At 37.7% G+C, this 27,714-nt stretch overlaps 3 protein-coding genes across 4 annotated transcripts; 2 read left to right on the forward strand and 1 right to left on the reverse strand.

Annotated features, from left to right (window-relative positions):
• The first annotated feature begins 5,570 nt into the window (after nucleotides 1–5,570).
• On the forward strand, nucleotides 5,571–12,894 carry LOC121952026. Its single transcript, XM_042498537.1, has 6 exons — nucleotides 5,571–5,866; nucleotides 8,319–8,501; nucleotides 8,629–8,886; nucleotides 10,172–10,270; nucleotides 10,580–10,597; nucleotides 12,063–12,894. Exons 1-6 carry the CDS (start codon nucleotides 5,800–5,802, stop codon nucleotides 12,146–12,148), a joined length of 711 nt encoding a protein of 236 aa, XP_042354471.1. The 5' UTR covers nucleotides 5,571–5,799; the 3' UTR covers nucleotides 12,149–12,894.
• A 1,608-nt stretch (nucleotides 12,895–14,502) lies between these two features.
• On the forward strand, nucleotides 14,503–19,963 carry cdc20 (cell division cycle 20 homolog). Of its 2 annotated transcripts, XM_042497950.1 has the most exons (11): nucleotides 14,503–14,555; nucleotides 14,959–15,164; nucleotides 15,250–15,392; nucleotides 16,426–16,522; nucleotides 17,112–17,237; nucleotides 17,389–17,585; nucleotides 17,680–17,774; nucleotides 17,877–18,105; nucleotides 18,194–18,319; nucleotides 19,275–19,392; nucleotides 19,509–19,963. In XM_042497950.1, exons 2-11 carry the CDS (start codon nucleotides 14,984–14,986, stop codon nucleotides 19,685–19,687), a joined length of 1,491 nt encoding a protein of 496 aa, XP_042353884.1. In that variant the 5' UTR covers nucleotides 14,503–14,555; nucleotides 14,959–14,983; the 3' UTR covers nucleotides 19,688–19,963. The 2 variants fall into 2 exon arrangements, with proteins under 2 accessions (XP_042353884.1, XP_042353883.1); XM_042497949.1 differs by having other exon boundaries at nucleotides 17,680–18,105.
• Nucleotides 19,964–20,874: 911 nt separating this feature from the next.
• On the reverse strand, nucleotides 20,875–26,310 carry elovl1a (ELOVL fatty acid elongase 1a). Its single transcript, XM_042498399.1, has 8 exons — nucleotides 25,967–26,310; nucleotides 25,173–25,265; nucleotides 24,483–24,673; nucleotides 24,291–24,371; nucleotides 24,104–24,160; nucleotides 23,868–23,973; nucleotides 23,508–23,647; nucleotides 20,875–22,226 (listed from the first exon to the last, which is right to left on the reverse strand). The coding sequence occupies exons 2-8, from the start codon at nucleotides 25,231–25,233 to the stop codon at nucleotides 21,918–21,920; spliced, it is 945 nt and encodes a 314-aa protein (XP_042354333.1). The 5' UTR covers nucleotides 25,234–25,265; nucleotides 25,967–26,310; the 3' UTR covers nucleotides 20,875–21,917.
• Between the last annotated feature and the right edge of the window lie 1,404 nt (nucleotides 26,311–27,714).

Genomic DNA, 27,714 nt, shown 5'->3' on the forward strand with positions numbered 1-27,714 from the left:
ACAAACGGTAAACAGTAAATTAAATAACTTTGTAGACTTAAGTGGCATCTACTACTGAGGATTGCGTGAACTTCTGCTTACACGCGGGCCACGCTGCCTGTGTGAGTACCTCGCCGAACTGCTGCCTTTGCACGTTTGCACGGACGGTTTCTGCTGCATGCTGCAGCATTGTGTTTCTACAATTAAAAGCCGATACTTCACTCACTCATAAAGCCATTGCATTGTCAACGACGGGGTCATGCAAATATATCATAGTTAAAAGCCTTGTCTTAACTAAGAGCGGACTTCGGTTCATGGAGTCACAAGGCTTTTATTTTGATACTGGAACGGAGGTTTTAGTTCAAAGGTGAATTTATTTTTTAACGTCTGTGACAGATAAAGATGAAACACTAGTAAAAGGTGCCATAATGTCAACATAGTTATAAAAACACCATTTTCACTGTGTTCTCTTGTTGGAGCTGCACAAATCATGACTACTATTCTCTCCCAAACCTCTTGAGTACCACTAGTCCTGCATGTTTTAGATCTCTTCTGCTCCAACACAGCTGATTCATATGATCAACGCCTTACAAACTCCTACTTCATGACAACCTAATAATTTAATTCAATAGATATTCCACATCTGAGCTGCAGCCGATATCACACACACACACACACACACACACACACACACACACACACACATACACACACATATATATATATATACCCTCTACCATGTAGTACCTACAACTTTCAGTGGAGTGAAAATGACAATATTTTCCTCTGAACTATAGTATAGCGGTAGAAGTTTAACATTGCACACAAAATGAAAATACTCCAGTGAGTGAAGTACAAAAACTTTCCATTTATACTGTTGTTTGGAAAAAAATAAGTTCCATCAATCAAGTACTGAACTATTATAAAAGTCTGAATTATGCCAACTTGAAATTTGTGCTACTTTGTGCTTCTGCTTTGCTAAATTTCAGAGGAAAAGTTTGACTCTGACAGCAGTGGTTCCTTGTAAAATGTGTTTACATGTTAATGCAGGTAAACACACAGGTAAAACTGTGAATGGGTCCATTCTGCATGATTTGCAGTTTTACTGTTGTATAGATAACTACATCATGTCATGGTCTGCTCCTCTGGTCCCCTCCACACGTCTCCAGTCCCTGCTTATTCTGCCTGACCATGCTTGTCCCTTTTATTTCCAACACCTGCCATTTCCCATCCAGCCACTAGATATCCCTGAAGCCCTTTCCTGGCTCCATATCCTCACGTTTTCCATCTGCAATCACCTGGACGTCGATCGTCACTCACACACTTGTTACCACTTACCTCTCCTCACTCAGTATAATCAGCACCAGCTTGTTGTTGGCAAGATTTTTAAACAACAGCTGAAAACCTATTTATTCAGTCTGGCTTTTAATTAATATAATTCTCGTATTCATTATTTTCTACCAATTCTCTTAATTTTATTACTTTTACTGGTCTCTGTACTTTTTTACGTTAACCTTTATATTTCATTGTAACATACATCCCAGCAAAGCCAGCCAGATTGGATTAAATGAAACATAAAGTAGCCTGACTCCTAAACTCCCCTCTCTCTGTGAAGTCTCCTGCTCTCTTGCATCAGACTGTTTATACAATCACTTCCAATCCGTCTTGCATACCTTCCATTTTAGGAGTCCGCCTGCAAAAGATTGAGGCCCTCAGTTTAAAGGTCTGGGGACAACAATATATGCTCAAACACGGACTTACATTAATGTCTAAATCACTACATTGGAAATACAATACAATATTCTAAAACAGGATATTTTCCGTCACTTGCAAATAAGAAAATATGCTAAAAAGGACACTATGCTACACTGTAAAAATAAATAAATAAAGAAAGAAAGAAACTATATATATATATATTCTGTTGTTTTTCTGAAAAAAAAGAGAAAAAAAAACCCTGGCAGCTGTGGTCACCAGAATTATTATGTAAAAATAGAGTGAATATGTACTGTAAATTTTACAATATAAAACTGTTGTAGTTTAACTGTAGAACTGTTGTAATTACAGCATTTTTCACCTGTCCCCTTATGTGTAAAAACCCTTAGTATAAATAAATAATCAAAAATATACACATTAGACAATCAGTATTATTTTTCTTTTGATTTCAAATAGCTGTTACGGGCAGGTAATTTTTTTTCAGTGTTCTAATATTTATGCCATAAAACATTTTATTTATTTTTTAGAGTGAACATCAATAGAAAAGTTTAAGGTTTAAGGTATATTCAAATGTAAAACATTTTTAGGCTACAAATTTATCTGTAAATCATAACATATTAATTTTCTCTGTAAAAAAATCTACCTAACAAAAAACCCTTACCTTAACACTGTTATGTTGTAATTTTGACTGAATCATACTATTTTTGTATTACAATTTTCTTGTGTTTATACTACAATAATCTGTAAATTCTACAAGGAAATGTCATTATTTCAACATATTGTTACTATAAAATCAACAGTTTTGTTTGGTTGAGTGCTTTACATAATATTACCGTAAACTGAACACTGTTTTATTGTCTTTCTATTTACAGTTTTTTGATGGCGTGTTTTTACACAGCACTTCGCTGTTATCTTTACAGAACTTTTTTTACAGTGTGTTCTTAAATCAGAGTCAGGAGCTCAATATAAATATTTCCAGATGATAAATGGGATGATGCCTGGGAAAGTGCAAAAACCCCAAATGTCTGTAATAGAAGAAAAGTTCTTCAACTCAAGATTTAACACAGAGCTCATATATCCTCTCCCAGCGCCATAAGTTTCATGTGGACTCCTCTCCTCTGTGCCTTAATTTAAAATGTTATAGGACAAGAAATTAAATAAATTTTAGCCACTGACCTAAGAATTGGTTAAATATACACACTACTTGGTATATCAAATGGATTTAGTGTGAATACATTTGAAGGTAAACTCTACAAAATAGCAAAATAACAGGCAGAGCACCAGCTAAAACACAGTGGAATAAGGTCACACATGAATATATTTATCTGGATTATTTGACATGTATCCTGCATCCAAAATACGATGTGTGCCAAATGGGACAAGGTCCTATATTGGATGGATAGTGGATATCTCCATTAAGAGTTTAGGTAGTAGGGGATTACAGTTTCTTTTTTTCTTTCTTTTTGTTTTAGTCTGTAGTGCCTGAGTCTCTTTCCTTTATAGATGTTAGTATCTGTGAGCCAATCCGAGTTGTTTATTTCTGAATTTTCTATTGAATGTTATGTGGATTGTTTTGCCATGAAGAATCAAAAATGAATAAAGATATTGTTAAAAAATTAAGACCCAAATGATAATAATTTTCTCTGTATATTAACATAACATAACATAACATAACATAACATAACATAACATAACATAACATAACATAACATAACATAACATAACATAACATAACATAACATAACAGCAAAGCACAGCACAACACAACACAACACAACACACACACACACACACACACACACACACACACTGAAGATAGACAGCTCAACATATCTAATCATTACATGCTCCTACGTCATTTGTTTCTGATAACATAAACGTTTTATATGGAGCATCATTTGATAAAATAGGGACATAGAATTCATACTTGACCTGATATGAGACCAGGAAACTTAGATAGACTAAATGTATTTTATTATCAGACCAACAAAAGCAACACAAACAATAAGTGTAAGAATTTTTACCTATGAAAATGAACAATAACTGACAACATGTAGGATTATTTATGATGAACTAAAACTGGCCAAACATGTTTGGAAGCTGCAGGTGACAGAATCGTTGATTAGACAGACAAGAGCTACATAAATAACACAGAATGTGTTATTGTCTACATTTTTAATAAGGAAATTAGTTAATATAATAGGGAAGCTGAGAGAGGGTTGGGATTAAATACATTTGTACTTCTTTTTACTCCTTTTCGAATATGTAAACAAAGTTATTGTGTGTTTGATGGTTTATTTTGGTACGTTTTTCATCATTGTGAAAATCCAGAGGAAATAATTAACAAACAGGCAGAGTCAGATTAAGATTAAAGACACATGGACTTGTATCACTGTCAGAGGAGGTCTGTCCTGGCACAGATTGTAGGGTCCACTGCACACTGTTTACTAGAAAGTCCAAATTTGTTTATCACTTGGTCAGTTACTATGGCAACTTACATCCTAACCTTCTGACTGTCAGATTTACTGAAATTGAGCCCCAGTTCCTCCTCCCCTACTGAGAGAGTTTTGTGAGTGACCAGAAACCAGACGTTAACTCAAGACTGACCACAGCCTGGCGAGTTAAACTGGTTTACAGACAAACCTGATGGACAACCCAGAGAGAACAACAAGGCTTTAGAAACACCATTTCTTACTCTGTGGCCAGTATAAAGAGAACACCACCATGGTCTTTACCAAAATAATTACCAACAATGATTGTGACAATGCACCCTGTGGAAATAGCATTTTCTCCACATGGCAAATATGGTAAAATTAATGTCAAATAAAGTCATCAGGTGGAAAAAAATTTAAAAATTAAATAAATAAATAAATGCAAATTCCAAGGCAGAAGCCCAGAATAACTCTATGCACAACACAAGTTTGAATGGGTTTCAATGGCATATTTTTTGTATTAATGTATGTAACAATTTTTTACACAGTGTATTTTAGACTTATTGTACGAGCTGAGCTGGAAATTCCAAGATTAAACAAAAATACACAACCTTGCCAAAATTTGTGCCATATGCATGAACTCAGCCAAAATTATCAAAAGTAGAAGAATAGAAAGTGTATAAAATGCACCAAACAGTCCCTAAGGGTTAATTGCCTTTCATCACTGACACTTATACAGTGTATTTTAGTGCACAAATATTTATGTGCAAATAATAATAATAATATTTTTTATTTGTATAGCACCTTTCATGCAAGAAATGCAGCCCAACATGCTTAACAACAAAGAAATAGAGGAACACAGAAATAGACATAGAAGACATAAGAAAAATTTGATAATAAAAGTAAAATAAAAAAAGGATAAAAAGAGAATGCACAGAATGCTTGACATGAGATGCAACATAACACAGAGAAATAATATTAATAGAAAAATCAAGCCATCAACCCAAAAATAGGGTATAAAATGCACAAAAAAAAAAAAAGTAAAATACAACATTTTTAAAGAAGTGCAGCAGTGCAAATTTGCACTGTAGCGTAATGTAACAAAGTAATGATACTTTGTAATGTAATTACTGTAACTAGCTACATGTAACCCGTTACTCCCCGACTCTGTCCACCAATGCAGTGACATGACACCTGAACTTGGGGCTGCTCTTGCCTGTTGCTATGGTGAATGGTTCATCGTTGCCGTGGTTACTGCACTCATAACACTTGTCAGGGAGGACAGGTTGAGTTTATCATCACTGACTGCAGGTGCTGCTTGGTTTTTAAACTCACTTTCTCCAGCAGCACCAGCTCGTCATACTGGCTCTCCCAGCTCACGTGCCAGCTTCATCAGCCAATCAGACGCGAGACTGGCGTACATTTAAAGAAAAGTTTGTCTACTGTGAAACAGCAGTGACTAAGCCGTCGCAGAGGAGGAGAGTCGTGCTGTAGTCTGTGACCGACCAAAGGCTGAAGTATTTCTAAAAGTTTTGGCTCTCGTTCAGGATGTTTTATCGCTCCTCTGGTTTCTCTTAAATGGCTTAAAACAATCCTCGCTATTTATAACTCTGGAGACGTGCGTCCGTCCTTGAACATTGCTGGATTTTGTATTCGTGAACAAGTAACGCCAGAAATGCATTTTCTTGGCATTTTTGTGCTAATTTGGTGCGATTTATCGCTGGGGCTTCCGGTTCCTGTAGGTAAGCAGATTTTCTCTTTGCATAGTTTTCCTGGTTTGCTAATAGATGACACCGAATAAGAATAATTTCACATAAATCTGACAAACTGATTGTCAAGTCAGCCCTAAACTGGTTTGTGTGGCTTACAGTTGTTTGGGTACGCAAGCACGTAATATTAGGCTACACGCAGTAACACAGTCTGTCTGTATTGGTTGCTGAATTCAGTCATTCAGATTCATACTTTTTATCTTTGGGGACGGTTCGTTATTTATGAGAGGTGAGGAGGTGGTGCTAAAAGGGAGAGGCACTGAATATAATTTTCTAAGCACAAAGGATGAAGTTATATTTGTTTGTTTGTTTTTTAAGTAAAAAAATATGGTTTAGGTGAGGGACATTAAACTTTAGATGTGTATTTTGTATTTATATCAATTTCCCCCAGAACTCCAAAACCCAGAAGTGGGCTTGAAAAGCATGTTTTCTGTAAAAGTCCTCAAAATAACATTTTTTATCATGGAATAGAAACACTTTGTCATTGTAGGAATATAACAACATTTAAAAGTGCTACTTCTGAAACTGCAAGTATTATAAACAAAGACGCAAACCAATAAAATATGAGGCACACATATGATAAATAAAGGGCGAATGAATACTTTGAAATGGTGTATAATCACCTGTTTGTATTGCACAGAGAGCATGTTAGTGCACAGAATGGCTACAGAGAATGATAGGATGTTATGTCATTTTTATCAATTGTTTACCAATTCAGGAACCAGAAACTGTAAAATACATTTATTTATTGTTAAAGGAGGGTCATGCATTTCCCCCCAGTCACTCAGGAGGGCTTGAGGAAAAATATTTGTAGCTCTTGAGAGGGTCATAATATCTTTAAAAAAATACAAAATCACATTGCAGCTACCCCCTTACTCTGGTCAATAATGTATAGTTCCTTGCGCCTTTTATGCTCTACTTTTTACAGGACTATAGGTTATTGTACAACTAACTTCATCATATCATATGCACAATGTCAATATAGTAGCCCTACCATATATCCTGTCAGTGAAATGTAGCGCTTAGTGTTTGTTGACACTGTCAAAGTGGTGTTGGTCCCACTGTGTGGTTATTTATAAAGCCATGGTTATTGTGTTGCTGGACTAGTATTTTATTCCCCCCAGGGACGAATCACCAAATTCTGGGTCCTATATTCATATGCCATCTCTGTGGGCCCCCAGCCCTTTCGTTCTTGATCCATGTCAGTCTCACACACCTTTTTTTCCCTACATAGTCAGTTTGCTTACTTTTCCTTTCTTTTCTCTTTTCGGAACCCCGATTTTCCTTTCTCGTGGACAGACTCGACAGTGTATGTTGGTGCTCCAGCAGGAGAAGCGGTGGTCAGCTGACCAAACAAACAACAATTTTAGCCTACAGGGCAAAAGCCACGGCAGCTTTCCTAGTTGACAAATACTTGCCTGCATGGACAGTGACGTTTACATTATGATTTTATCTCAATCTGAAAGACAATTGTGATTTCTGTCTACTCAATCTACTCTTTGTTGTGGTGACGTATACGCCACTCAAATTTAGAGGCAGATCTGGCTGATCAGCCAGAAATGATGGCTGACAAATGACGCGCAGAGTCCACCTACTTGGTGCACCACAGGCCTATGCTGGCGTGATTATAGTGCAGACTCGGTCATCTCTCGGCTCTGGCTGTGTTTTATCTCCTTCTACTGCTGAATGTTTATCTCTTATTAAACAGACGTTTAATAAGAGATAAACGTGAGAGTGACATTTAGCCCATTTTGGCTGTTTGCTGCATGTCATCCCCCCTCTCTATCCCCTCTAAAAGGGGCAAAGGGGTTTGTAATTTTGTGAAGTGAAGGTATGTGCCAGTCTGGTTATTTGGCAGCAGAAAAATCTAATAGACGGCAGAAATATCTTTATAGTATAGTAAAATTTTCAAACGCAAGTATTTAGCATATCTGCAGATGCCTTGGAAGTGTGTGCATAATGAGGTATGACTGTATAACGATATATTCCCACCCATTTTAAACTACATAAAGCCATGGAAATGAGGTAAAAACATTATAGAAACATTTTGAAAATTCAGCTGTAAAATGTGTAGGAACTCAAAATATGTGAAATACATTGTGATAGCTACCAAATATTTAAACTGGTTGTACCTAATGCCACTTGGAGCAACAACTATTATTATTATACTATTATTTTCAACACAATGTCATTCACCATTGATCAGAAAAGTGCTTTTGTTTTTAGTAAGATAGAACATTAATTGCAGGATTATTCATCAGTGGGTGACATAACATTGTGGCAAAGCAATATTACTACTTTTACTTATCGATTTTAGTATTTTCTGCAAAAGTGACATTTAGCCCATTTTGCATCTCCCATTCCTTTTTATGAAAGCTGCTGTAATATTTGGATTTCTCTTCTTTTGATCGATTGCCTCCATTAGATACCGTCATCGTGCAGGTGCAGCAGTTTGGAGTGGTGGGTGCTCAGCAGGTCGTGCAGCAGGTCCTTCTCAATGGAGTCTCTCTCACTGACAAAAGCCAGGAAGCTGACAGCATTATCCAAACCATGTCAGCTGATCCACTGCTTCCGACTCTTATCAGGATCAACCAGACGTCAGTATTCAGTAAGAAAATGATCATTTACTAGCAATTAACATAACGATTGTGAAATTTTACGTCATCAGAACTTCAGCTGGGATCAAATTTCACACTCAGTGAAATGTTTGTTAACAACTTTATCTTCCTCACCAGGAAACCACACTGTCCTTCGTTCCCGTGAATGCATACTGGAGGGATCCCAGCTGCACTGGACCGACCGTGTGTTCTTCGATGGGAACGTCTATCTGACTGTGGACCACACTGACACGTGGACAGCCTACGTACCGCAAGCACTGGACTTTAAAGTGTTGTGGGACCAGGAAGCGCAGCACACAAAGATGGAGAGGACCCGCCTTCAGGAAGGATGCATCAAACTGATGAAAGAGCTGAGGCTTTCTGCACAGCAGTCAGGTTCATGTTTCTCTCTGGCTTTTGAGAAAAAATTTTGGAAATGTCATCAGACTTTAAGAGTTGTAGAACCTAGCTGATGCATGTCAACCAGAAGGTACGCCTTTAACAATAACCATTGTTAATGCAATTTTATGCAGTGACTAATGAAAATATACCAAAAGAAAAAGTCCAGTATTGAGAAAGATTGCTGCAGTTGCAAAACAGGCTGCAATGTAACCATTAAAAGTGCCTGTTTTTGTTTTTGCCTCTGACAGGCTCAGATTGTTATGAGTGTCCAACAACATTATAGAAAGGACCCTGCATAGAAACTAGACATTTCCTTACCTTTTGCTTTTTTCTGTCGTTTTTGTGTCCAAATATCGCTAAAGTCTCATTCGGAACTCTTGAGAAGTTGTTGAGGGAGGGCAAAGGTGGAAATGCAAGAGAGATTTGGAGAGAGACGTGCTGGTGATGGGGGGTGGGCAGTGTAGTGGGGCGATGTTGCTTTGAATCAATCATGATTGTGTAGTGAATGATTCAACTGCTCAACAGCACTCGGGTAAACAGTGTTTGTTAGTCTGTCTAAAGCTGTAGTTTTATTTCTCTCTTCTCTCTTCTTAAGGCTGTCAGAAACTCAGATTAACAATCTGAGCCTGTCAGCGGCAAAATAAAGCACTTTCAGTCGATGTAAATTGATAGGGTGGATATAACCTAGTGGTGGCAGCCTGTTTCACTGCTGCCTGCTGCAGCCCTATCGCTCAATACTGCACCAGTTTTAAAACTGTCGTTCCCATAGTCACTTGTCTTGGACACACACAATAATGAATCAATGAAGAACAATATACAGTAATTCCCTCCTTAATTACATTTTGATTTTAGCCTTCACTTGATGCTCTTATTAAAAACTCCAGTGTAAATAAGTGCAAAACTGGTAGTATTAAATCATTGATACATTAAAGGCACTCGGTCTATGACGAGAATGATCAGGTGCAGCTTTATTGTCAGGCAGGACCCAATCTATATTTTTCATTAATTTACTCGTATCACAACAGTGTTTGGGATAATAGATGGAATTAATCACTGTATTAGAAATAATGGATGGATGGTGGATTGTCTGGATGCTGCTGGTGGTGAAGGCAGCTGATGCCATTTGACTGCAAGTCATATGACACAATGCTAAAAATGAGAGAGTAAAAAATCAGTTTGTCCCTGTGATTGCAATAATCCACCTCCAAATACAACACGCATTTTACAGTGGCCAGTTCCTCTGACATGCAGTCGGGTTACAGTTGTATTTGTTTTCTAGGTCCAGGGATTCCTTTGCCTCAGTTCCTGATCCCAATCTTGGCACTCCTGGCGCTTACAGGACTAGTTATAATCAACCTCCTCCTCTCCAAAAACAGTGGTGAGTAAATAAGAGTTTTACTTTCCATTTGGATGATAACAAAACAAGTTGCAAAGCCTTTAATCACAGTAACATACTCAAAAGCAGCCTCAGTAACACAGCAAAATGATGCGATGCACATTGGCAGCAGTGAAAATAATTTGATATCTATGTTTGCTTTAATTTATTATCTTATTCACCCTCATAAAATGCTGCATAACTTGGCTTTATTTAAACCATCTCCTGTCACATGGTATGGAGTCTCACATGCTCACAGGGAAAATATAAAGCATAGTCATGTGTTTTGTCTTTCTCACACTCTCTGCCTAGGTTCGAGGCACCCTGGAGGTAAGAAAACAATAATCCCTGTATCCTCTTAAGTAACTGCAGGCTTTCTAGTTAACAGTCTTTGGAGAACATTGATAGAGAGTTAAAAATTAAATGAACTCAAAACCTCAAACACTTTGGATGGCCATTTTCTTTAGTGGATCCTGATTCACTCAGTGATGCTGTATGTGCAGTATGAGCTCACTTTTATCATGACTGGATATGACTGCAGTCAGCAGGTCAGGCGGTAACACAGAGGTGATAGTTTCAGTTAGTGACTGTTTATTTAAGAGAGGGAAGGAGGTGGTGTAAAATGGGGGAGGCATGTCAAATAATCTCTTAAGCACTAGGGAGTGACCAAGCAGGAAACCTCTGAGGCTGAAAAATAAGACCAATGCATAAGTGCCAGAAACTGTAGTTCATTGAATGGCCACTTGAGGCTGGCTCAGAAACAGAGTAAACCCCCAGAGACGGCCATGTTAAAATGCCCAAAACGAGAAAACTCTTTTTCTGGGTTTAGAAAAGTGTAAAATACCTGGATCTACTGGCCCATAGAGCATGTGTAGAAGTGATTAATGACAGCCAAAATAAACAGTCATATCCACCCATTGTGATCTTGCTGCTCCATCCTTTCCTCAAGATATGGTCACTACTGACTCCAAAATACCAAAAAAAAAGAAAAGGGGAAAAAAAACCAAACAAAAACAGGATGGCGATGACCAAAAGGCTAAATTCAAGGCTGTAAAATGTCTGTCCGCAAACCAATAAGTGATATCACGGTAGTTATGTTGATAATTCATATAGTCTTTGGGAGCGACTTCCGTCTTTTATTTTGGCTGAGGGGAGAGACATACAACATTAAATGGTTGTGTTTTGTCTTTATTTGAAATACCCTCTGAACCCTAAATCACACTTAGAGGGTTTGAATTACATACTATCTTTAAAATTCACAAAAATTGCAGCATAGCCAGAAACTGTAAAAACTGAGATTATCATATTTTTGTCTTGTGCTAAAAATAAATCCTTTGCACTAAACATATCCTTTAAAAAACAACAACAAACAAACAAAAGAAATTAATTCATCACTCCTGTATGGCAGTAATCACTTGAGCATTTTTCTTAAGAAATTAGCTGTTTTGATTTGGTGATAACCAAACCTCCTGTGCTGTTTGCTTGTTGCATTGGCTCCAAATCTCTCTTTGGTATAGTATAAAAACAAGAAGGCTATTTATGTTAGAGGGAGGGTCATGCATTTCTCCAGTGACTAAGTAAGGCTCAGTGAAAATATTTGTAGGTTTGGGAAGGGCAAAGATTTTTTTTTTTTTTTAAAGCAACACCCTTTTGCTCTGATAAATAAAGTACAGTCCCTTGATGAATTGTATTAAGAGTGATATCCTGTAATCCTAAACAGTGAATCAGAATATACTTTTTTTTTTACGTGAGCTTTTTTTCTGGCTTAATCTTTTCTGTTTTGATTCCTTTGCAGGTGTTGTCGGCTCTATTATACATTACCCTAAAGACATGACTGAAATGGCTCCAGACATAAGAGCCAGTGGTTACCAAACCTTGTAATTCTAATATCCAGTTGATTAACAGGGTCACATTTAAGCTTTCCTCTCCCTTTCTACTGCTGAATGTCACTCACTGATTTAACACTTTACTCTCTGTGTAAGGACAGTGTTTCTCCATGAATGTTACCAAACCTTTGCTACAGTACCAACAGCCTACTGTGTGAAACACATGCGGTCTGGACTCTAAACTGCATTATTTAATGCACTTTAATGCATGTATCATACTTTACACTGGTGCTTTTAATGAATTTATATTTAATATTTGTGCACACATACAAAGAAATGTAAACCCATTCACTGCCTGCAGCAATGTACAAGCTTTTTTTTTTTGCACAAATAATAACTATAAGGGCAAATGTTTTCAGCAGTCACATTTTCTAGACTAAGCTATTCAAGTAAACAACTTCTGTGTTAATACAATGAAAATGTTCTGTTGGAAGCACATAGAGAATGTCACACATTGTCTTATGGTCTGTAGATAAAGCCCTGCTGAAATCAAATGTTTTGTTTCATCACTGATAGTCACAGTCACAGTGAAAGTCTGCTAAATATAGGGTGGACTACGTTAAGTGTGTCCAGTTACTGAAGAGTCACACTGTGCTGTGTTGTTGTTTGTTTTGAGAAATCACACTTATGGTTTTAATATTTTTGTGATATTGTACATTGTTCTGACTGTTTCTGTTTTTTCTTTGTTATTTGTATATGTAAATTTAAAACAAATCCAATTAAAGATGCTTTTATGATACAGAGTTCCCTTTTTCCCCCTTTATTTTTGTTTTTGACTTAGCTTTTCACAAAATGTCTTAAAATGGATTTACAAAATGCAGCATCTGATACACTGTTGGTCTTTTTTTTTCTTTTTTAAATATATCTTATTAGATAGTGGCCTTTCAACCAAGCCTCAAGTATCTAGCAAACTGAAATCTGCGTTATGGCGCCATCACCTGTTATGGAAAAAATCCTGCATAACACACCATTGAAAATATACAAAATCTGTGGTATAAATGTAAATTACATTATTACATGACATGATATAGAAAATTGGAAAACAGTAAGACATTTGTACATTGTAAAGGATCATATAGTTTTAAGTTTGTGTGATGCTGTTCTAGAAGTTAAAACTACTGACAGTCATTTCAAAAATTATTTTCTCGAAGTCTCCAAAAAAAAAAAAAAAAATACAGTCTGACCATTCTCTCATTGGATACAAGCAACATTTTATTTTAGTTTATTTTTTTACACAGACAGAGCTACATCAGCTGCCTCTGGTTATCCTCCTGCTTTGATAAGAATATTTTTTTTATGCCAAGGTTACTCTCCAACAGATTCGGAGAGTAACCTTGGCATAAAACAACTGTTGAACATAAAAATCTGTGTCGATTTCAGTGGATCAGTACATGTAGGATTTCTGTTCACAGCATGTGTTTGATCTCTTTAAACCAGTGATCAAACTGTGAATGGTTCAGCCATGTGCTAAGTGCTCTCATGAAAACTGGGAGAGGTCTTTGATTTTCTTAATCCAATCAGATAACTGCACCATCATAAACTGACAATTAATCACCAAGTGATTTTCATTTTGGCTATTTTAAATTAATAAATCCAAGGTTGCTTATATATGACTGGATCATAAAGTATAGGCCTATCTACAATACTTATGATAGGCTACAGTGTGCACAACAACTATGTGAAATTGCAGATGTGTTTGAAAATATATTTTACTAAAATATCCTAGAATAGAATAGAATAGAACATAATAGATGAGAATAAGATATTCATACAATTATTAGCCTTTTTGTCAACTCTGTTGCAAACCTGTTTTTATACCTCTGTGAATCTGATAACTTTTAGGGGTGTTTTGAGGAAGACAATTCTACCCCTAATATATATATATATATATATATATATATATATATATATATATATATATATTTATATATGAATGGAATATTGAACATAACATAACATAACATAACATAACATTTTCAACCTTCAAATAATCAAATAAAAGACATTTGATGAAGGATTATCTTACAAAGTGAAGTGGCCTACATCAAAAATCAGAATTATATTGGCCTATTTTATTTTATTTTATTTTATTTTATTTTTCATTGTGATAGTTCTTTAATTTTACTTTTCACAAATTAATCACAGCCCTTTACCTTGTGGCCGAAAGATGGCGATACATATATTTTCAGGGCGGAAGGTGTTCAGACGTTGATCCGTCGGAAGTTCCCTCCACCAATCACATCACCGCATTCGTAAGCGTTACCATGGCAGCTCCTTGAACGAACCAATTGCAGGAGCGCATTCTGGCATTTAAACCGTGTGGCTTCATCGTCACGAAATTCAAACTTTAGAGAGAGAGGAAGCTCAGTGCTGCTCCTGTGTATGCCACGTTTTGTGAAGAGGTGAGGACATTTGTTTAAGTTTTGAAAGTGTCTTTAAACGGTAATTGAACGTTTTAAAGTGGTTAAATGCTACTAAAGCTAATGCTAACTTGTGCCCGTTTACTTTAGGTAGAAGGAAACTTGTTTTCGTTTCTTTTATCTTAGCTACTGTTAGCTAGGTCATTCTTTATACTTAAATTTAATGTCAGATTAGTTTGGCTGATGTGGGACGACTCATTGACACACTTTCTTCCTAATTAAATTAAGTTTTTGGCTCATAGCTGCTGCAAAAGTATTGCCAACGTTAACCGTGAGGTCCTACTGTTAGCATGCGATGCCTGGCTGTGAGCTAACGTTCATGTTAGCCATTTACTTTTGCTCACCAAATGAACGCTTATTTTTTGTTTGCCCTGATGTAATACAGGTTGTTGTCGTGAAACGTGGATAAAATGGCGCAGTTTGGGTTTGAGAACGACATCCACAGTATTTTAAAGCTGGATATGCCCATCACAAACGCTCCCATCGCGAGGTGGCAGAGAAAGGCCAGCTCATCAAACACATCGGGGTTGTCTCCGGGAAAATCTGCCAATGTGTCGCTCAGTTCATCAAAAACGCCCAGCAAAACACCTGGTAATGTGTGTCCATCGTATTCACCTTAAGCTCTGCAATGACATCTCTGCAAATGTTAACCGCTGGGGTATTTCTTCTATCACAGGCAAAAACAAAAAACAAACACCCTCTAAGATGGGGGGCGACCGCTTCATCCCAGTCAGAAACAGCAAACAAATGGATGTGGCCAGTTTCCTGCTCACAAAGGAGAACGAGCCCGTGGACACTAACAACGCAGCAGGATCATCAGTAAGTTATTATATTGATACATATCCAGATAATCCTTCAGTGAACTACAGATGTATTGATTAACCATTTGAAACCTGGATGGACATCAGTTTTCTTTTGCTGTATTCAGAAAACTTTGACAAACTATTAAACTCTTTGAAACCTGAACAAAATTATTTGATTTCTTTCAAAGACAAAAGCAATCCACAAGCTACAAGAAATAAGCAGAAGCTGACAAGTAAATGGCCTGAATATTAGAACTTTTTTTAAGGCCTGAATTTAAAAGATGTTAAAATATCAAGAAATGTTTATTTATAATTACTATGATTGTGTTTTTTTTAGATTGTTACAGAAAAAAAATACACTTTTTTTTTTTTTGCTTATTTCCATGTAATTTTCTCATAACTTGCAAATTTTTGGCCCATGTGTTAAGTTGCTCAATGCCTTCTCTTCGTGTTACTGAGAAAAATCAAATCAGTTTGCTCACGTTTCAAAGGGCTAAGGCCGGGGTTCCTGTGGATCCTTAAAGTTTTACAAGGCATTGAAGCGATTAATCTAACAATAAAGCCTTAATTTGTATTACATTACTTTTTCAAAAATCTCAGATGCTCAGACATGGGAAGTATTAATCTTGCTTTTTCTGATGTTGCATTGTAGATCTCAAAATAATTGGTAACATCTTTTTTTTTTGTTAAATAATTTAATTAATTACTTTCTTAAACTTATTGTGACGGGAATCCAAGCAATGAAATCTCACATGCAGATTGAGAAACACAAAATCGTTCAGAAAAAAAGCCCAGAATTGCAAGATATTTCCCACTTCTGTTGGTAAACTAAATAGATATCTTTATTATAATATTATATGTTCATGGTGTTCCATGTGTGCCACTCTAAAAAGTTATTTTTCCAGCATTTGATGTAGATAATTCAACTTTTTTCACTGGATAAAAAAAAATAAAGCCAAGTCTTAAACTTAATTCTGAGTGGCATGAAAAAAAGTGTTAAATCTAGCTCGCCGTAAGCTGTAGCTGATCAAGGCTGTGTGTCTTTAAAGGAAAGCCAGAAAGCCTGGTCCATGTCATTAAATGGATACAACATTGAAGATGCAAAGATCCTGCACCTTGGAGGGAAGCCGCTGAACGCTCCAGAAGGTAAGGATCAATTTGGCAAGATAGTACATTGCACAAATATAGAAATATTATTTAAATGAGGAACTCACTCTTATAAAGAACAGGTCTGGTGTAGAACCTTGTGTGAAGTCTAATTTAAGAAAAATATAAATGTCCCTATGTGCACAATTAGATTAATATTAGTTAACCTTGGAGACAGTTTTGTTTAATGCCACTCAAGAGCAGGACAGACTGATTTTTAACAGGCAAATCGAGAATGAGAATCGAGAAAATTTGTTTAATTATCCTGCCTATGACGATATAAGCTTTTCAGTAAAATGACATTCATGTAGTTTTTTTGTGTGGATGGTCATAAAAAAATGAGTCATATTTTAGTAGGGGAAACATTTTTGTGTCAGACTTTTTTTTCCTGGGCCTGGGACAGAAAACTTAGTATTTTATTTAAGGAGTGAGCAGTAAGATAAAATGTGTTCTGTATTGATATTATTACAACAATATTGTAATATTTTGTAAAGCCATGAGGTTGGGGAGCATGTTTGTGTGCATGGTAGAGAATAAAATACATGAATGAAATCAAACAAATCTACATATAATATTTGTTAATTTTCAGGCTATCAAAACAACTTGAAGGTCCTCTACAGTCAGGGTGCAACTCCTGCTTCTGTCAAAAAGACGAGATACATATCTTCAACCCCCGACAGAATCCTGGATGCTCCTGAGCTTCGAAACGATTTCTGTAAGTTGGACAAAGCAACCCACTGAGTGGAAATTGAACACAACATTAACCTTTATGCTAAATAAAGAGTTTAGACATAAATATTTGATCTTTGCGCACAAAGGCAATCCTTTACACTCAGCGAGCATTCATTTGACCCTTTCACTCCCAGATTTGAATCTGCTTGACTGGAGCAGTCGAAATGTTCTGGCTGTCGCGCTTCACAACAGTGTTTACCTGTGGGATGCCACTCAAGGAGACATCACTCTTCTCATGAAGTTGGAGCGTGAGGAGGACTACATCTGCTCCCTGTCCTGGACCAAAGAGGGAAGCTACCTCGCAATTGGCACCAGTGACTGCAAAGTACAGGTCAGATGAATACATCACCTTAGTTGATATGGACAGAAAGCACTTAAACAACTGCTTCCTTTTGGTTTTTGATGGTGTGTTTTTGTTTTCTTAGTTGTGGGACGTCGACAACCAGAAGCGTCTACGCAGCATGGCCAGCCACACGGCTAGAGTCGGGAGTCTGAGCTGGAACGACCATATTCTCTCCAGGTACAGTTGTCTGTGCATCTTGTACAAAAGACAGGAACGTACAAGCAATACCAGTGGTGTTTTTGTCCGACTCAAATATATATTTTTGTGTCTTCCTCCTAGTGGTTCAAGATCAGGACACATCCACCATCATGATGTCAGGGTGGCAGACCACCACATCTTCACACTCAGTGGTCACTCTCAGGAGGTGTGTGGGCTCCAGTGGTCCCCTGACGGGCGTTACCTGGCCAGTGGAGGCAACGACAACTTGGTTTATGTGTGGCCCCGCGTGCAGGACGGCAGCCCCAACCAGTCTGTCCACTGCTGGAGTGAACATCAAGGAGCTGTCAAAGTGAGTACCTTTAAACTTTTACTAGAAAACAGAATCTGTTGCAGACTGTGTAAAACTTTATACTCACTTTTGGATGTGTTTTTTCGAGGCTTTGGCCTGGTGTCCATGGCAGCCAAATGTACTCGCATCTGGAGGTGGTACCAGTGACCGTCACATCCGTATCTGGAATGTCAACAGCGGCTCCTGCATCAGTTCACTCGACACTCAGTCCCAGGTACCTACACACTGCTAGACCCCCTGATTTCTTATCCTCAACCAAAATGTACTTGAAGGGAAGCTTCGCAAATCTGAACCTTTTGAAATCTGGAGCGGCATCACTTTTCTTGTGCTGCTTTCAAAAACCTTTCACAAAAATTTAACCCTTTGATCCCTACGCAAATTTATGTGATTTATTTAAAAAAACATGGGGTTTGAGTTTTCTTTTACTAACTTTCAGTGTAACTTTTTTAGTGTACTTTTTTTTTCTATTTTTGGAGCTGCTTTGCATCATAACTCTGTGGATAGTATGTGTAAATTGACTAAGGTGTAAACTTCACTCTCTCTTACCAGCACCCAGATTTCCCTGCTCAAATCTGCCTGTTTCTTTTCTGGCTCCAGGGCTTTTGCTCTAGCCACAGGTTGTGCTTACACATTTTTGAATGCCGGCGACCACAAGACACAAAGAGTATACCACCAGATCAAGAGCAGAAATCACCTCTCTAGCTAAAACTTGGATCAAACTGTGAAACTTTCTTCAGCAACATATTTTAGTGCACTGTCCAGCTGTAATACGAGAACTAGAGCAGGAAGTGTGCCAAGCTGTTCCTGTATTGTAAAAACCAGGATCAAACGATAAAACTAAGCAGTGAAATATGAAATCAAATATGAACCTAGATTATGGTGTTGTTTTTTTGTGTTTTTTTTTTTAAGTGTGTCCTTGTGAATTTGGTAGGTTTTCTGCCTTTGGAGCAAAAATGAATGCCAGCACTTTTCTGCAATTTTCTCTGGTCATATAGCACAGATTTCAAAAGTAGTTAAGTCTGTATCTGTAGACAGCCCAGTCCTTATAAAAGGACAATCTTTCCAGCAGTGAGATACTTCTTTCATTTTAATTTTAAAATAATGAAATTAACTTGGAGGTGTCGTCATCGGTCTTTTCCCAAATCAAACATCATGACTTTGCCGTACAGATCTCGTCACTGGTGTTTGCACCCAACTACAAGGAGCTGGTCTCTGCCCATGGATATGCCCACAACAATGTCGTTATCTGGAAGTACCCCGCTCTCACCAAGGTTGCAGAGCTAAACGGTAAGTATCACTTGCTTGACACTTGTTCAGTTTCATAATTTTAAAGGAAACATCTGAATGTCTGCTCTACTTTGTACTTTTTGCGGGTCTAAAAACATCAATGTTTTTTATTTTAGGCCACGAGGATAGAGTTCTCAGTTTGGGTCTGAGCCCAGACTGCTCTACCGTTGTGACTGTTGCTGGAGACGAGACGATCCGCCTGTGGAAGAGCTTTGAAATAGATCCTGTGAAGAAGAAGGCCAAAGACAAGCTGGTCAAATCAACCAGCAGCGTCATTCATCAGTCAATCAGATAATTTGCTTTGTCATGACTTTTGAGGAGTTTTTTGGTCTATGTTTAATGAGCTATGTGCAAATGTTTTATTTAATCCATAATAAAGATTTCTACCAGGTGATTTAGCTGTAACTGGCAACTTACTGCTCATAGGGATGGTGTGATGGGTTGATGGTCTCAATTGTTTATACAGGTTTGCTAAGTGTTAGTGTATTTCTGACCTTACTTGACTTATTTTATAGTCAATATGCATTGTATACAGTGTACTGTGTTATCAATAAATGATTTGATTACCTAATTTGCTTCTGCTGGATAATTGGCATGTGTTTGTGCTGCCATGTCTCAAAATGCAGGGCATATTTAATTAATTCAAAATGTATATTGTGTTTACCGTCATCTCCATCACTGACTTTATCAGACACCTGGCCAAAAAGAAGAGTTTGTTTATCCTACAAATATTGCACTGCCATTAGCTTAGTTTAAATTTCACATGGATCATGTAGGTCATGGCTAAATGGTAATTCTAGATTTGTGAAACTCTCACAAGCCACTTCAAAAATACTCTTGTCTTGCTGTTTTATGGTGTGGCAAGGCCATGTTTAATGCCTGGTTAGGTTAAATAGTGGTCATGGTGAAAATGATCCCTTGAAACATAGAACATGAAATGTCGCCTGAGGTTATCATCTAGACACATCCTTTACTGTTTCCTCAGAAGCTGCCACTCTGAACCTGGTTCCTCTGAGGAAATCAGTATCCTCTGTGTCTGAAGTCTTGCTGAAACATGCAACAGATCTATTGCTTTTAACTGAGGTTTAAGGTGTTAACTTCCACAATTACAATTAAATGTATCACCTCTTGCTCATTTCATTTAATTTTCATTTCAATTTGTTAACCAGTCACAATTTAAGCAACACATTTACTTTGTGTGCATGATTTGCTATAATCGAGTCTTTTATGCTGCAGATCCAAACTCATGTGCATTACTATCAGATGACTTTATCAAAATAAAAGTATTCAAAGCTAAACACAAAATATCACTGAACATTCACAATAAGTAATGAATTCAGACAGTTGACAGGTTTTCAGCAGTTTGCCCCTCTTGGGATGCCACTATCCACCTGCTGCAGAACATTTAAAAAAAAAAAATCAATCTAATAATAGAATTACTTAACTTCTTAGGTAAAACATTTAAAAACTGAAAAATTACAATACATTTACAGAGTTTTTATTTCTGCTTTAAACAAACAGGTTAATCTATTGAACATTGTGAGGTTAACTGTAACAAACAGCTCCTGGATGCAGCTAAACATCCATTACTGTGTGTTTTTCGTAGCAAATATTAGATCCAACTTTTAAGAGGCAGTGCTTCAAAATTAGATCACACTTCAACTGTCATCAGTGCACATGAGTAATGAACAAAAGCAGTAAAAACACTGGTTGGTTTATCATTCACTATATACATTCTGCAGTGATATTCACAAACAGTGTACTTTCTCTTACCTAAATCTGATTAAATGGAAAGTACTTTCTATTAACTTCATGCAGTGTGCTGAGAGAGTAGAACATACATTGTTGTAAAATTCATAATGGATTAAAATAACAGTGTATGTCACTACCTAATTATGCAAAAATGCAAAATGCATCAATACTGTAATATACAGTATAACATTTCTTTTCCACAATTCTTAAAATTGAAAAATGGAGGTGTGGCATGTTCCTTACAAAGTGCACACCATGACTGCTTTTCAAATGACAAAGACCTTTATCTAAAAAACATTTTTTTTATTTCAAAAGATAAATAAAAACACAAATAAACTAAATGTTTGACATTTACAATGAAAGCTTTGTTTTGGTATCAACTTTGTAGCAGTTATTTATATGTGCTGGTCTTCAGTGGAAACTGTGTGATACTCCCGAGCAACAGACAAACAGCAGTGTAGGTCACGCATGTGTTGGCCAAGCCTGACGTGAAGAATACTATCAGTGACAAAATGAGCACCAATCTTCATACAGTGTTCATCACAGTTAGTAGTTTTCAATTAACAAACACAATATGGCAAGTACTTATCACTGCCAAAACACATAACCCACCAAGTGTGCATATAAGAAAAGACTATATAGAAAGTATGCAGTTTAGAAGTAACATACTGAATTCAGCGCCGTTCCAATATGCTACTATATATGAATGATTATTTTGGGGTAGCTCTAGGTATCTCCTTGTATGCCGCCTCCTCATTTCCAGAGTCACTAACTCAGATTTCCTTTACTTTGCCAAAAACGATTTTGCCGTTGGTGTAGTTATGTGCGTTCCCGTTCCCCAGGTGTTTCCCATTGGCCTCCACAGTGATGGGTTCACTGGTTGAGCCGTTCTGTTTTGGCTTGTCCTGTGTGGTAGGAAGCCGCTTCCCCTTAATGTAGGCCTGTATCCAAAAGTTGGAGAAGAGGAGGAAGAAAAAGACGCCATACATCCAGATCAGGTGGATCCACAGGGGAACCTGGTAGTCACACTTTTCCATGAAGTAGTACTGGCTGATGTGAACGGAGACCAGAACAAACTGTGTCTGTAAAATGACATGAAAAGCATAGATTCTTATTCCAGCCCACATCCATGAAATCACATTCATGTTATTACACCCAAAACTAAATGGTGCTAAACTGTACCCTTCAGCAGTTGTTTGACTCATAATTATAGAGGCCCAGACAAACCAACCTGACATCAAACTAGTTGCTATGAAAGCCAACTGTTGCGTCGTCTCACGTTACCATGTCTCAGCTAAAAAGTTGCACATGAACACACCATGAAAAGGGAAACCGGAATACCACCATAAGGCTAGTTAGCACATTAAAACACAAACAAATATTGAAAGAACAAAGCATGCTTTCCTTGCGCCAGTGAACAAAAACACAACCCATGAGTTGCTTTGCCAAACCACATGACTTAATTCACCCACAGGCACCGCCGTTTCCGACACTGATTCAACATGCTGAGTTGGCTAAAAAAGCCAACAAGGGCCAATGGTGCACAGCCAAAGTTTGTCACAAGGACAAGGGAGACAGATGCTCACCGACGGCCAACTGCCGGCTTGGTGTGTCAAAGCCTCAAAGGAACCTGTTTTGGTGTTATATGGCACCCATCTGTTAAAGGTGTTAGACAATGCCTTTGTCAAATGATGCTATATACCCTTTAGAACCATTAGGGCCCTGACACACCAAGCCGACTGTCCGCCGTTGGTCATTGTTGGGCTGTCTTTCACTTTTGTTTTTGCGGTGCATCCCGCACCATTGGCACTAATCGGCATTTCTCTGCAGCTCTTTGGCCAATTCAGCATGTTGAATTGGCATTGGAGACAGTGGAGCCTGTTTGTGAATGAAATCTCTGATTGGCAGTTCAGCTCAGCGCACATAAAGAAAAACGGAAGTGAGGAAAGCAAGCAAACATCAAGAGGTTAAGAGATCAAAACAAACTTGTTATATTAGGTGAGATTATTTTTTTAGTCATTGAGCTCGAATCAGATCCTACATTTTTTGTCACTTACTGAGGAACACAATACGTAACCTCATTAAACTTTAATGTGCACATGCAAAAAGGTTGAGAGCAACTGCTGTTATGTGTTATCCTCTGTAAATACACCGTCTGTAGGCTTTTTTAATGTGTTCTTTCCCCAGTATAATAAGCTACATTAAGCTGAAGAACCAGCAGAGAACTATATAATATTCTCTACTGCTTCTTCAGCTTCGTCCAGTTTTGTTTACTGGGAGAGACCCAGTAGAAATCCTCTGAAGTACAATGCCAAAAAACATTTTTCTGTGTATGAATAAATAGTTTTTAAAAAGGGACATACAAGCTGAATGGCGGTCATGTATTTCTTCCACCACAGGAATTTCTGGAAGCGAGGTCCTGCAGCAGATAGTAGGTAGTAGAAGTACATGATGACATGGACGCCCGCATTTACCATGGCATGGAAGCAGCCCATTCCTCCAGCTAGAGAGGGGAAAATACAGAAAATTATGCGTTTCATTAGACATTTTCATGCAACTGTAGAGTGATCTCCCCAATTTATTGTTTTGTGCTTTAATTTCCTTAATTGCAAAGTGATACAATGACTCTCATCTGTAATTTAAGGACATTATAAGGCTTATATCATTGGCTTATGCATCATATATTGCATGTATAATGTGTTTGACATTTATGTTATGCTCACCAGGAGTCAGTGTGATGCCCCACCACCATGACCAGGGCATGAAGGAGTGATGAAATACATGCAGAAACGTGATCTGGCTTTGTTTCTTCCTCAGCACAAAAAATACCTCAAATAGAAAAAAAGTAGAATATGCTGAAGGTAACATGCATGATAGATGTGTCGCAAAAAAACTCAGACAATAAATTAAGTCACTGATAAACAAAAGGAATGTCTGGAGAGATGAAAAACATCCTTACTGTGTCAAGGAGTTCGATGTATTTTGAAAAATAAAACAACCAAGACACTCGGATCATCTGGGGGAAGGAGGAGAAGAACGTCAAAAATCACATTTAAAAAGAAATTACAAACTAATCTTTATTTCTCAGGCTTAGTTTTTTTTAGGATGCAACAGGTAGCGCGAGCTCCTCTGCTCTGAAGGCTTACCCGAAGAGTCTCTGGGCTGTTTGAGGTGTCGATGAGGTCACATCTCCACGTGTAGGTGGTGGCCCATCCTGACATCATGAACTTCAAAAAACACATCAGCAGCAGTTATTAACATTTCACAATCACTCTGGTTGATAAAGAAATGGGACTTTTATGCAGGAAATAACTCAATTTGTCACTTTTTTGGTTTACCTCATACACTATGTAGGCGTTAAGTAAAACCATGCAGAGGTTGTAGACAATCATAGCTGTTTTGAGTTGCAGGGGCTTGCGGTTCGTCATGAGGCGAGGCCCAATGTACACTGAGATGATGACATAACTCAGCAGGATTAAATTCATCTTTACGGGGCCCTGCATCAGTGGGTAGTCTTTAACTCTGGCATCTGAGGAGAACAAAATCACACATTTCTCATTAACTGTACAAATAAATAATTTGTTTTAACTTCAGAAAAGTTTAATATTTAAAGTTGACTGAATTTGAAAAGACAAGTTGAAGTAATTTTGTAAAGATTCCACCTGTCGTTTCAATTTTAGTCAACTTAAAAATTCAAGGCTGCCAAGACACTAACTTTTTAAGTTTATTTATTTATTTAATTTTTTACAGAGTTGTCTTGGTGTGTAAATGATGAACACACACACACACACACACACACACACACACACACACACACACACACACACACACACACACACCTGGGAGTGAGTGGGTAATTCTATGAGGGTGTTAAGACAAAGTTTTAGGCAGATAGAGGGGGTAGTATAAGAAAGACAAAAGCAAAAATGCTCTTTTTAAAATTATTTTTACAGTATTTTATTATTACTATTATGCCATAATTCATATTTTCACAAAGCAGAAATAGTAAATCTGTAGCAGACACTTACCGGTCCTCGCTATTATATAACTGTGCAATTCTAAAATGTTTGACACAGCTTCCTGCAGCATGGTGACTGCTTGTCTCTTCCCCTGTTAAACCACTGGGGGGAAAAAAATCAAAGAGAAGAAGTCAGAAACCAGGAGATGAAGCTGAGCCGGGCAGGTGAGCGACAAAGCGACCTGCCCACCTGCTTTCCCACTGACTGAACAAACAGGAGACAGCTGCACAGGCTCATCAAACACCCCTGAGTGCCCTCGTGTACATTATTTCAAGCTAAATACACAGAGAAATCTGGACCAGGAGCTCCTTTCTCTGCCTGATCCAAGGTGAAGCATGTAAGCTAGAAATCCTCAGTTTTTCTTTAGTAAATCAAAAAGAAAACAATAATTCATTATTAAAAAAAGAAATCTATGAAGGATTGTGAAACATCTGACTTCTGCTGTCAGTCCAGAGACAATGAATACTCTCATGCTGACTAACAGAGCAAGTAAAACAGGTGAGGCAAAGCCAGCCAGCCTAGCCTACTGAGCTACTGAGATAGGAGTCGATCAGAGATTTCCAGGGACTAAAACTACAAGACATAGTTAATTTAAAGCAGCAGATGAATGTTTTACTGTCTTAGTTAAGATAAACCTTAGTGAACTGTAATGTTGAAGGTTTTCCAGCAAAAGACACCAGTCTAACCATGATCAATTCAAAAGCAACTTAACATAAAAAAACATTATCAACAGTTTTTTTCAGGAGCAGCGCAGACAGATCTCAGAAACTGCTTCTTTGCTGTTTTTGTAACAGGTGACTCACCGGCTGACTACAAGTCCTCAGCACTCACTCCTGTGTGTGCTGCACAGCCAGGGCAGGCTGCACTCAATCCAGAGGATCCAACAGATCAGCAGCAGCAGTGAGAGGTGATCAGGTGAAAACCAGATGCATGCAGGGCGGCTCTGTGGGTGGGAGCCTCCAGCAAACGTCTGTGATCCTCAGCTTAAAGTCCAAGAAGAGCTGAAAGTTTCACAGGTAAGAAAATGTGGGAAGAAGCAAGAGAGAGAAAGTGAGAGAGAGTGAAGAGTAAAAGTGAGTGGCCAGCTATGACACTTAAGATAGGACTGGAAGCATTCAACTCAATTTAAACCCAGGAGCACTACTACAGAGCTTGCTGGTTTCAGGACCACACCCTGTTTCAGTGCTTAACTCCACCTTCCTATCCTTACTTAGCCTGTTTGTGATTGGACTGTCTCATCAATGGTGGTGAAGGGGATGGGGTCATAGAGTTAAAGGCCTTGGTTATTAGAAACCAAGAGCCAGGGGTGAATGGCCCCACTATTTGACAAAGAAAAACCAGTTAATGAGCACATGAGGATCAGAATTATTGTCAAAGATGACTAAACTATTCACTAAAAAAGCCTCAGATTAAAAATGTAAAAATATCACAATGGTTAAAAAGTAAAGATGCTCCTTGTGCCAGTCCAAAAGAATTTGATCATTTCATCTCAGAAGTGTCCCTCAGACACAATTTAGGTCAAAGGTGAAATCACATATCACACATTCACAAACCTAACGTCACTTTTTGAGCGGCCCATCCCTTTTTGTGTGGTAGCAGAGGTTGGGTTCCCGTCCAACCCTTACTGCCATGACGAGATCTCCTGCACCTCTGGTTTTACCTGTTTCCCGGGCACCGGGGGACGATGGGCGTGAGTCCTGAACGACATTAAAAAATGTACTCCCCAGCTCGTACGTTAGACTGAAAGGTTGGCTGGAATGAAAGGAATCTGAGTATGAGAGCGAGAGAGGGAGGGAAGGAGGACTCATTGTCTGTTTACATGATGTGTGATAGTTTGGCACATGGTGGCTTTTTTAATGAAGTGTATGAAAATCACAGACAGTAAATCAATGAAGGTGTGTTTAGTGGACAAAATCTTAAATGCAAAAATGACATGGTGATGTGAGATTTGAAAGCCTTAAAGTAAATTCTGGGGAAAAAAAGAAAACAACCGTGATTGCATTTGGCGCTTGCATTTCAATAAGGTTGATTGCCAAGTGGTTTTTAACACTCAAGGAGTGTGGAGGTTTTGGCGCATAGACAAGGAAAACTGAATTAATTTAATATTAAAATATAGAAAAAATTAAATATTTTAAAATATATTTAAAATGTAACTATTCAAATTGAATATGCTAAGCATGAATGTGAAACATTGGCTATAGTATAGAGCAGTGATACTTAATTTAATAAATAATAATAAAACAAATTTAAACTCTGAATGCTAATATGCTGTCAAAGTGCACTAAAAAACAGCAAAATGGATTCATCAAAATAAATAAATAAATGAATAAATAAAAAGCAATGTACAGAGATAGTGGTCCAAAAAGATGTGCATTAATGTTATATGTCGTGATATGTCATGCACTGGTGACCACTAATATTAAGTTAATGGCCACTTAAAGGTGTGGCTTTCACTCTCACTTGCCTCAAGTCCCCAAAATCTTAAATGAAAGAGAAACTGAGCTCATTAACATATTCAACAGTTTAGTTTCACCCACTGGTCTCTCAAGAA

This window comes from Plectropomus leopardus, chromosome 12, assembly GCF_008729295.1.
Source record: "Plectropomus leopardus isolate mb chromosome 12, YSFRI_Pleo_2.0, whole genome shotgun sequence".
Lineage (NCBI taxonomy): Eukaryota > Metazoa > Chordata > Actinopteri > Perciformes > Serranidae > Plectropomus > Plectropomus leopardus.

What these genes read in the sequence shown, in the direction of transcription:
- LOC121952026 (XM_042498537.1), top strand. Translation starts at nt 5,800, where the DNA reads ATGCATTTTCTTGGCATTTTTGTGCTAATTTGGTGCGATTTATCGCTG. An exon ending in GGGGCTTCCGGTTCCTGTAG is followed by an intron (nt 5,867 to 8,318) that starts GTAAGCAGATTT and finishes TGCCTCCATTAG; the next exon opens with ATACCGTCATCGTGCAGGTG. An exon ending in CAACCAGACGTCAGTATTCA is followed by an intron (nt 8,502 to 8,628) that starts GTAAGAAAATGA and finishes CTTCCTCACCAG; the next exon opens with GAAACCACACTGTCCTTCGT.
- cdc20 (XM_042497949.1), top strand. Translation starts at nt 14,984, where the DNA reads ATGGCGCAGTTTGGGTTTGAGAACGACATCCACAGTATTTTAAAGCTG. An exon ending in ACAACGCAGCAGGATCATCA is followed by an intron (nt 15,393 to 16,425) that starts GTAAGTTATTAT and finishes GTGTCTTTAAAG; the next exon opens with GAAAGCCAGAAAGCCTGGTC. An exon ending in AACATCAAGGAGCTGTCAAA is followed by an intron (nt 18,106 to 18,193) that starts GTGAGTACCTTT and finishes TGTTTTTTCGAG; the next exon opens with GCTTTGGCCTGGTGTCCATG.
- elovl1a (XM_042498399.1), bottom strand. Translation starts at nt 25,233, where the DNA reads ATGCTGCAGGAAGCTGTGTCAAACATTTTAGAATTGCACAGTTATATA. An exon ending in ACATCGAACTCCTTGACACA is followed by an intron (nt 23,974 to 24,103) that starts GTAAGGATGTTT and finishes TTTCTATTTGAG; the next exon opens with GTATTTTTTGTGCTGAGGAA. An exon ending in ACATGACCGCCATTCAGCTT is followed by an intron (nt 22,227 to 23,507) that starts GTATGTCCCTTT and finishes GTCATTTTACAG; the next exon opens with ACACAGTTTGTTCTGGTCTC.